Source organism: Vombatus ursinus, unplaced genomic scaffold, assembly GCF_900497805.2.
Source record: "Vombatus ursinus unplaced genomic scaffold, bare-nosed wombat genome assembly UNPS02014821.1, whole genome shotgun sequence".
Classification (NCBI taxonomy): Eukaryota; Metazoa; Chordata; class Mammalia; order Diprotodontia; family Vombatidae; genus Vombatus; species Vombatus ursinus.
Genome location: NW_020954599.1, coordinates 16,862,512 through 16,872,157, shown reverse-complemented (window position 1 = coordinate 16,872,157; position 9,646 = coordinate 16,862,512). Strand labels below are relative to the sequence as shown.

The 9,646-nt window shown below is 46.7% G+C and overlaps 1 protein-coding gene across 1 annotated transcript in view; it reads left to right on the top strand.

Moving 5' to 3' along the window:
• Positions 1–5,958: 5,958 nt before the first annotated feature.
• The window catches only part of PITX2 (paired like homeodomain 2), a 4,519-nt gene continuing 831 nt past the window's right edge, over positions 5,959–9,646 (top strand). Inside the window, exons 1-2 of the mRNA XM_027837585.1 lie at positions 5,959–6,181; positions 7,147–7,352. Of these exons, the coding sequence (XP_027693386.1) occupies positions 5,959–6,181; positions 7,147–7,352 (429 nt within the window). The remainder of the gene's footprint in view (positions 6,182–7,146; positions 7,353–9,646) is intronic.

Genomic DNA, 9,646 nt, shown 5'->3' with positions numbered 1-9,646 from the left:
TCTCTCTCTCTCTCTCTCTCTCTCTCTCTCTCTCCCTCTCTCTCTCTGTCTCCCCCCTCCCCTTTCTCTTTCCTTCTCTGTCTCTTCTCTTTTCTGTCCCCCATTTGGCTGAGTTAACCCCCACCTAAACAAGAAGTCTAATTTGGCCTGATCCAGAGAAAATTGGTTTCTAACACATTCACTAAGTTTGTCTTTGCTCCCTCGGATTTTGCCCTTTCTTCTGCCTGTATTTGAGATACTTTCAGTGGGGAACAAGAGGATTTCCCGAAAATGTAGTCTCCCTAGCCAGTTTTCTGAAGGGCGTAATAAAACTCTTTTGAGTTGAGCAAAAACGGACCTAGGCATCTAAAAGGTCCCCAAGAATTTACTTTCGAAGATACGTTGTACGACACATCTCTTGACGTTTTTCTTCTTTTCTTAACGGTGGTAGGTGAGAATTGTCACGCTCCTACGTTTGTGGTGTTTCAGAGAGAAAGACTCCCATGTACACGCACATATTGCTCGGCCTTTACTGTTCGTGTGGAAGGGATAAGTCACTTTAATGAGTCTCTAGAGGCTAGGCTGAGTCCTTCTTCAGGACTCGATACTTTCCATTCTGCTCTAAGACCTCGTTCGCGCCCCGGCAAAGAGATGAAGTTGCCAAAGCTTAGGAAGAGAGACAGCCAGCAAGCACTAAGTACGACTTCTTGGTGCTTTACACGATCTTGACATTCCCTTTGGGTCACATGGCTCTGGGGTCCGAAATCCAGAAATTCTCAACGTCCGAAATATAAATCTGTATTCTTCCTAGAGAGTTGTGACATTTCCTCTTCAAGACTCAGTCCTGCCATTTGCTAGCCTTGTAAACTCTCAGGGAAGGGCCCCCCAAGCAGAATAGTTGAGTATCTTCATCTAGAGTGAGGACCACTCTTCGTTCCCCTAGCCCTTTGAGTTCGTCTGCCCCACTCCCTGTTCCCCCATAGGGTTCAGAGAACTCCATGAAGTCTGGAATTTGGGAGAGCAAAGCCCGTCTCTAGGTAACTTTTAATCACCTTTTTTTTTATACCCTGCCTATCTGAGCTCATTACTGGGAAAGCAAGGGGAGGGCAGGAGCAACAAATACTAACTAGTGCGAAATTAAATAAGACTTCAAGACGAAGCATCGTTAGTTAAATACAAGCTCAAAACATGTCTGACCTCATGTCAGACATTCCACTTCTCTAGCAGTATTTCTTTGGTAAAATTAAGAGAAACCCAATGGAGACGACTTTCTAATGTCCCTAGGACTTGAACTCTTATGCTCGCTTTCTCTTTCAATTCCCACCACCACCCCCACCCTGTCCCGAGTGATCAACACTAGCACCTCGCTGCTTCTTCACTATGTCAGATGTTGATTTTTCCCGATTGCAAATTTCTATGTTAGAGGCAGATCAAAATAATTTGTACAACCAGACAAATAAGCATCCAATCCAAAGTCTTATTAGACCTAAACTCCCCCAGCCCAACTCCCAATACAGATACACACACATACATACACACACGCTCAAGCACACCTCTGTTTCTAGGCCCTTCCTTCATTTTAAATTTGAAGACCCAGAAATCGTCACAGATGGCAGTTGGAAATTAATAACTTCTTCCCCCTTCCAACGCCTCAGCTTATTTTTTTTTTTAATGAGTAAAGCTTTTTATCTCCAGCCCCGATATGCTTTCCTAAGTCTCTTCTTCCAAGTGGAAATTCAGTAGCCACTTCTGTGCTGTTGAACCCTTTAGTAGTGTTCAGTAAGGTGGAAAAAGTGTCTAAACCGAAAGAGAGAATGGAAGCCTAGATAACGTAAAAGAAATGCAATGCAAAGAAACTAGTCTTAGTTATCTGGATAATTCAGGAAATTGCCTTTTAATCCGTAGCCTCCTGATAACTTGGACCTATTTCCCTTTTTATTTCTGCACGTGTAGAACAACTTAAAAGCTTCCTATTTTTGAGGTAGTAGAGAAACAGGTAAACTCGATTTCCCTTTCCCTTACTTTTAATCAAAGCGCAAACTTCTTGAGGGCAGGTATCGTTTCCGGTTTTTGTTTTTGTATCGCCAGTCTAGCACTACTCCCGACATAAACCATGAGATTAATAAATATTTGTTATTTATCCCTCAATTGAATTGAATCGTTCTAAATGAATTGACTTTGTCCATAATAAACTAAAATGTTCGCGCCTTCCCATTTTCCCCCCTCCCTTCCTTCTGCCTGGGAAGACTATATAGAATCACTGTAGAATGTTGGAGCGGAAAGAATAGCTAGCGATCTTCTCTAGCCTAATACAGACATTTTAAAGATGAAGAAATTAATCATATTTCGCCGCTATTTGTCTTGTTGAAAAAGCTATTGTCCAGTTAGACCTACTGGGAATAGGTAAACCAATTCTCTGCTTTACTTTAATGGGGCTGGAGGTTGAGGGCTGCTCTGTGACCTGAAGGAAACCGTTGAGGGTCTTAACTTTCCAACCTAATAATTTTTTTTCTTATGGCTCCCCTTCCTCCTTACCCTCAACCAAAGCAAACTTGACAGCACTGGGGTTTCAGTCTTGAAGGAGAAGGAAAAGAGGCAACTGGGGCGGTATTTTTTTCATCCCTTGATGGAGTCCATTCCTTAAAGAGAGCTTTGGGGGAAGTGAGGTTTGGTGGGACCGCAGCTATGCAGAGGTTTAAAGAGACGGGAATATGATTAGTAAATACATTGTGCAGAATGGAGCTGGATTCATATTGACTTAGTTATAGGTCATCGGCTGGCGGTGCAATGGGAGGAAATATTTACTTTACACATATACTTTATGATCTTGGGGGAATTAGAGGAAATTCAATAAGAAAACGTCCAGAATCATTTAAAACCCTTATTTAACAGACTTAAGCAAATTAGAGTCTTATCAGATTAAAAACCACTACAAATGTAAGAGCATTGTCTTCACGAAAACGCTGTGGGGTCTGAGAAGGAGATTCTTTGCCAAATCTGAGGGATAAAACACGTCATTTAAGCACCAGGTAATGAGGAGAATGTAAATTAATTTAACCTTCTTTACCAACAGGCTGTCGACGTAATATGTATAATTTAGTGATAAGATTGCAAGATATAATATAGAGGCGCTTATGAGCATCAGCTAACGGGGACCTATCTTAAGAAGGAGGATAGGGGATCCTATCAGGTGTGTGCTGTGAGGAGGGGATGGGGTATGACCGGTGGAAGAGACAGCTAAAGTGAGGAAATATACTTTAGCTTATGATATGTCAAGTATAAAGAAAGCCCCTGGAGTAGCTAAATTCTCGTAAAAGTTTGAATATAATTGTGGGGAAAGAAAGACAAACATTCATTTGCTTTTCTAGACTAATTCCTCCAGGGTTGTTTAAAAGTGGGGGGGGGAGATGGGGAGGGGTGTGGAAAGAGCTTGTTTTCGGCAGTACAAAGGAAAGACACAGGTTTCAAATAGATTTGCAGTCTGATAGTTCTGCCCTTTTCCAGACTGAAATAAGTTTCCAAATCATGTGAACAAGGCCAAAGAGGTAGAATTTCTGAAGATACCCAGTATTGATGCTGCAAATCATTGACAGTAACGTCAAACAAATACACACTCGGTGACGATAACACTAACTCCACAATAAAACAATCACAAATGCAGAAACCCAAGGAGAGATTAGTTTGCGATCTCTGTGTGACCTACAGAAGGACAAAGTTGTTTTCTGTTTTATTCTTTTTTCTAATCGATTACTTGGATTCCATTTAGGAAAAAATATATATATATTATAAACGGGATAGATTATTGACTAAGAGCAGTAGCGCTGTGAATGTTCTGTGTCCCAAAGGGTTGTGTTTTCTCTTGGCTTTATAAATCTGTAAGGTTTTACATTATCTAGCTCAGCTCTCACTCCAAACTTTCTATCTTCCGTGATACCCCATACCCCCTGGATTTTGGGGCTTATAGATCGCAGTTCACCGGATTAAAAAGAGAGAGAGAGAAATGGGGGAAAATATAACCAGAAAATGTAATTAAGAGGTTTTTTTAATTGACATTGAAATAAGAAATTTGGAAGCGTTTTTTAATTGTGGAACATTCATTAAAGCATACCTTATATGTAATTAGCCCAACTTTGTTGATTCTTTGGGCTTTGTGGGCTTGAAGCTGATTGATAATAAAGTAAACAAGTGAGTCAGATTTAAAGCAGGGTTTCAGTGAGGACAAGCTTAATACAGAGTACCAGGAATTTAAAAGATCTAGGATATGTATCTTAATCAATGTTAAGTAGCAAGGATAAGCCTTCAGTCATTTGGCAAGCGCTACTTTGGACTTTCTATCCCATTGTAACATTTGCTGGGAGTGAGGGGGAGGGGGTCGTCTAAAGGGAACATTTTCTGAGAAAGTGATCTGATGGCATATTTTATGAAAAATATCTAGTATGAATAATAATTCTTCATTTCTAGTCAAGATATTTGTCGTTTGTGTGACAGAGACTCCATTTGCTTCTAGTTATCAGTAGTCTTCTTGGGGGTTTGTCTTCCTTGAAATTAAAGTAAAGCATAAGAAGATTAGGGTAGTATATGCCTGACAGACAGAAATTTGGAATAGGAAATTTTGAGATGGGGGTGATTAATTTTTTTTTCCTTGTGGGAAGCAAACGAAGCATCGTTTAATGCACCTAATTGTCTAGATTGGCACTGATTTTGGAGAGGCACAGAAAAGGAAGATGAAACGTACTGAGCCTGTCTCCTGTGTTCTTCTCCCCGCTCCCGGGGCCTTCTGAGGTTCTCATATGCCCTCCCTTCCTAAAATGAAAATCTCCTGACGTTCGGATAGAGAAAGACAGAGACGTTTTCTCAGGACAGAGTCCCTAACAGACCTGATCTGAAAAGTGAATTATTTAGCCCAGCCCGACTCCCCTGATAGGTGCCGGTCTAGATAGTTTCCCTTCCTCAACTCTCAAGCCTCCTGATTGGTGGACAGCGACGTCATTCCAGCCGTGAGAGGAGGTTCCAGAGGAGGAGGAGGAGGAGGAGGAGGAGGAGGAGGAGGAGGAGGAGGAGGAGGAGGTGGAGAAGGGCTGAGAAGGGAAGGGGCAGAATGACGTTTGTGCCCAAGGAAGACCGCCTCTGGTTTTAAGATGTTAGGCCAACAGGGAAGGGGCTGAGCCGCTGCTCGAGTCCGCTGCTTGCTTGGGTGCTGTGAGCGAATCTGGGTGTGAGGCAGGGCTAGAGAAAGGGGGTCGTGTGGGCTTGTGCGCATGTAAGTGCGCTTGTCCGTGAGTGTCCGTGAGTGTGTGTGTGTGTGTGTGTGTGTGTGCGCGCGCGCGCGCGCGCGTGTGTGTGTGTGTGTGTGTGCCCGCGCGCGCGAGCGCGTTTTGAGGGTAGGACTCTCGCCGCCGCTGTTGCTGCCGCCGCCTCTTTGGATATGATTTCATCTACCTGTCCCTGTCACTCTTGACACTCCTCTGTCAGTGCTGCTTGCAAAGAGGGCGGGCAGAAGTCGTGTTTTTTCGGGTGATTATTGTTAGGCTCACTCATCGGAGGGCTCCTTTTCTCCCCCAACTCTTTCTTCCTTTTGGGTGCTGTCTCCAGAAGGATCCCGCTAAGCTGCGCTCTCCTCCCCACCCCGCCCCACTCCCACGCCCCTCAAACCCCATGCCTGTCTTTTCTTTGGGACTGGGACGCCTTCTGGGTCCGGCAGGGTTCTCCCACTGAGACATCCGGAAGAGCTCTCTCTGCGGACAGGGTAACTGACGAGTGGTGTCTTGGACCCGGCTCTCGCCACTGCCTCTGCTGTTTGTGTTTCCGAGCGCTTGGCAGGCAGCGGCGGCAGCGGCGGTGGCCCGGGACGGCGAGCCTGGAGTGCAGCTCGGAGCTAGCGCCTGCGGTCACTGGACTTAGGGGGTGGGGGGTGGGGGGCGTAAGGGCGCTTTCCGAAGACTCGCAGCAAGACGCTTGGCGTTGCGCTTCCTTTGGTCAATGAACTGCATGAAAACCCCGTTCCACTTGGAGCATCGAGCCGCAGGGACTAAGCTGTCTTCCTCCTTCTCCTCTTCCTCCTCTTCCTCCTTCTGTCACCATCACCAACCACCACTGGCCATGGCTTCGGTTCTGGCTCCAGGGCAGCCACGCTCGCTGGACTCCTCCAAGCACCGGCTGGAGGTGCACACCATCTCAGACACTTCCAGTCCCGAGGCCGCAGGTAAGGGAACGGGACAACCCTGCCTCTGCCCAGCTCTCTCACGGCCCAGTCCTACGTCGCCCCCTATAGCTTCCAGAGAAGTCTATCTGCCTTGCATCTGGACCCCTGATCGGGGCCTCCAGCAGCTAGTCCCAGGGACTCCTCCCGACCAGCCCCGGGACGCTTCCCTACCTGCCCCGGCTCTGTTCACCACCTCCTCTTCCTTTCTTCCCCTGGATAGAACTGCCTGGTTGGCCTGGGGAAGTAACTCTGTTGTCCTACGTCTACTTTAGAGAGACTATTAATTGCTACCCGCCAGTGCCCTAAACCCTTTGTTTTCCCTTCTGAATCTCAGGGTGCAAAATCCCACCCTGCAGTTTGGCAAAGGGCGGTGACGCTGCGTGCCCTGGGCTTCCTCTGCGTCCCCTCCTTCCGACTTCAGCCCTGCAGGAGCTCGAGGGGCTGTGGGTAGGAAAGAAGGCAGGCAGGCAGCTCCTGACCTCTCCTCGAAACTCCTTGGGAAGGTGACAGGATTAGCTCTAGGGCCAGGGGACTTCAGTGCAGGCAAGAGCCCAGATTTGTACAGCCCTCCGTACCCATGTGAAACGAGTCGAAACCTGGTTTGGTTTTTTTTTTTTAATCCGGGGGGTCTGAACGACCCGTGTTTGTTTCGAGGCGAGTATGTGTGTGACTTTGGTGTGTAAACAGATAAATATGCAGGCACGTGCTCTAAAAAATGAACTAAGACAAACATGTAAATAGCGCGCCTTACGAGGGGGGGAGGGGAAGGAGAGAAACACACACTCGCGCCCGCACACACATACACACAGTCATCTTCAGAGAACAGCCTCCCAGAAGAACAGCCCAGCTCCTTCTTCTAGGGCAGCTTCCATAGAAGCGAAATTTCTCGGTTGGGGATTTGTTGTTGTTGTTTTAGGTAGTTAAGGGTGACAATGACGGGCTTCCCTTCTACCTTGTCTTTCCAGAAAAAGATAAAAGCCAGCAGAGCAAGAATGAGGACGCCGGGGCTGAAGACCCATCCAAGAAGAAGAGGCAGCGGAGGCAGCGTACTCACTTCACCAGCCAGCAGCTGCAGGAGCTGGAGGCCACCTTCCAGAGGAACCGCTACCCGGACATGTCCACCAGAGAAGAGATCGCCGTGTGGACCAACCTCACGGAAGCCAGAGTGCGGGTAGGCACGACCATTAGTCTGAGAGGGGCTGGGGGTAGGAGTGGAGAGAAAGGGGATGGAGCTTGCATTGGTCTAAGAGATGCAACAGTACAAAAGGATATAGAGGGAAATTCGGGAAACTTTGGTGCCTTGCCTTTTCCCCTTTAGCTTCAGCGGAAAGGCAGCCTGCCATGTGTGTATGAGTGTGTGCAACACTCGCAACTAGACCCCTTCCCCTGCTCTATGAGAGGGCTGCGCCCCCATTTCTCTTTCCCGCTTTGCATTGTGTTTCTCTGACGTGAAACGAAACTCTAACGCTAATAAAAACACTATAACCAAGGAAAGAGTTCAGAACAGGCTCCAACCTGTGCTGGCTTTAACTAGAAAAAGCTGTAAAATACACATTCGCTGCTGCCCTACCCTCTCTCTCCTTTTTCTTTCTCCTGTCTTGCTCAATTTTTCTCTCGACCACTTCCCCTTTTTTTCTTTCCTCGGGTCTCCTCTCACTCGAGTTTTTTTTTAACAGCCGCTCAAGCCTCTCGATTTCCACTCCCTGTGTTTTGTGGTTTCTGCTAACAAAATCTAAATACACAATTAGTATCCTGCTCGTTCTTTCTCCTTTTTTTAAGAGAGTCAAAGAAGAAATTTTTTTAGACTTTGACTTATTTAATTTTCCTTGAATAGGAGGCGCCTTTTGGAGTTATGGTCCTAAAACCCTCCCAAAATGACAATTAATAGAAATTATAGGACTTACCTCAAATGTGTAGCAGGCCCAGCCTTTTAAGGACTTTAAAAGAGTGAATTAAAACACACATTTCCCATCCGGAAAATTCATTTTTAAACTTAGCCAAAAAAAGTGTCCAAAATAAATATTAAAACATGGGCACGAGTATACCAAGAGCTGAAGAATTTTAAAAATATATATACAATATAGGCTCCGGGAAAATGAAGAAAAGATGAACCATTAGCTATTAATAGAAATCGAACTATTAATAGTTATACAAAAAAGGGGAGTGAGAGGGAATGATCCAACAACTCCAGAAACCCCAGCTGGAATATAAGACTCGATCTCTACGCATGTGTTCCTGCTTAAATATGCGTGTATGTGTGTTTCTCAGTAAAATAAACTGGATGAGGTTGAAAACTGTTTTAGTTTAACCGTGTGGAGCCGAGAACTTTAGTTATTACTCCATTGTTTCGAGGAAGGTCAGTCGTTCATTAGCCCGCGTTTGCAAAGGGCCAACTGCCTAGCATGTACTTCTGCCTGGGCAACGTTTAGGCCGCCTGGAGTGGGAAAGACTAATGCGGCCTTGGGATTTCAGTGAAATTCTAAAAACTTCTTTATCTTCTGTTGTCTCTATCCCCACCTCGGCTCTCTTCGGGTGTGAGCACACACTCGTGCCCGCATTAGACTAGAGTTCCTGGCTGTCTTCTGCAACGCCCTCTGCAAATATCTCCCTGCTTCCCCAGGCCAGCTTTTCCCTGAGCCGAGAGAGAGCAGAAAGAGCTTTTTATAGCAGTCGGGAGCAAAGAGGAAAGGGAATGAAAAGAAAACCGAGGATGCTAGAAAGAAAAAGAGGATTAAGTGGCTAGCCCAGTGGAGATCAGTAATGTAAAACATCACTGTTGTCAGGAATGAGTTCCCAGGAACTAGGCCTCCCTGCAATCCACAAAACTGGCTGGCGGGTGGCTGGTGGACTGGCTAGCCAGATGTGGATTGGGAGCAGGGTTGTGCCGGGGCCATGGGTGGGGGCCGCCGTCTGCGAGGGCCCCTCGTCTGCGGGAGTGCCAACGCGGCTGGGCTGCGGAGGGTCCGGAGTTTGAATCCCAGAGCTAGTACAGCGTCTATTGTGCGAAGGGGGGAGGGGTGGAGAAAGAGCTGAAAAGGGGGAAAGGGCGGAGGGCGGGGGTGGGGGAGTGTGTGGAGGAGCTACCCTCTCTGGGTTACGGAAGATCTCCGTTCAAAGATCTCGGAATTTAACGAGCTGTCGCCGCAGCGGGCCTTGGCCTTTTATATGCTTGTTTTGTGGGTCTGCTTAAGGGGTCCTGTATTGCTTAAGCAGCTACCGAATCAGGTTGCCCTCCTGCCTCCGGGTTAGGGAGTACTCGGAAAGTGAGTGGAGAGTTAGGATGAGGAGAAAGAGAAGCACTGCTCGAGCTTTGTACCCCTCCCCTTTTTTTCATGGCTTTTGAATGGGAAAGGGAGAGGAAGAGGGAACCGGGAGAGGAAAAGAAAAGAAGAAAGAGAAGAGGGGGGAGAGGGAGAGGGAGAGAGAGAGAGAGAGAGAGAGAGAGAGAGAGAGAGAGAGAGAGAG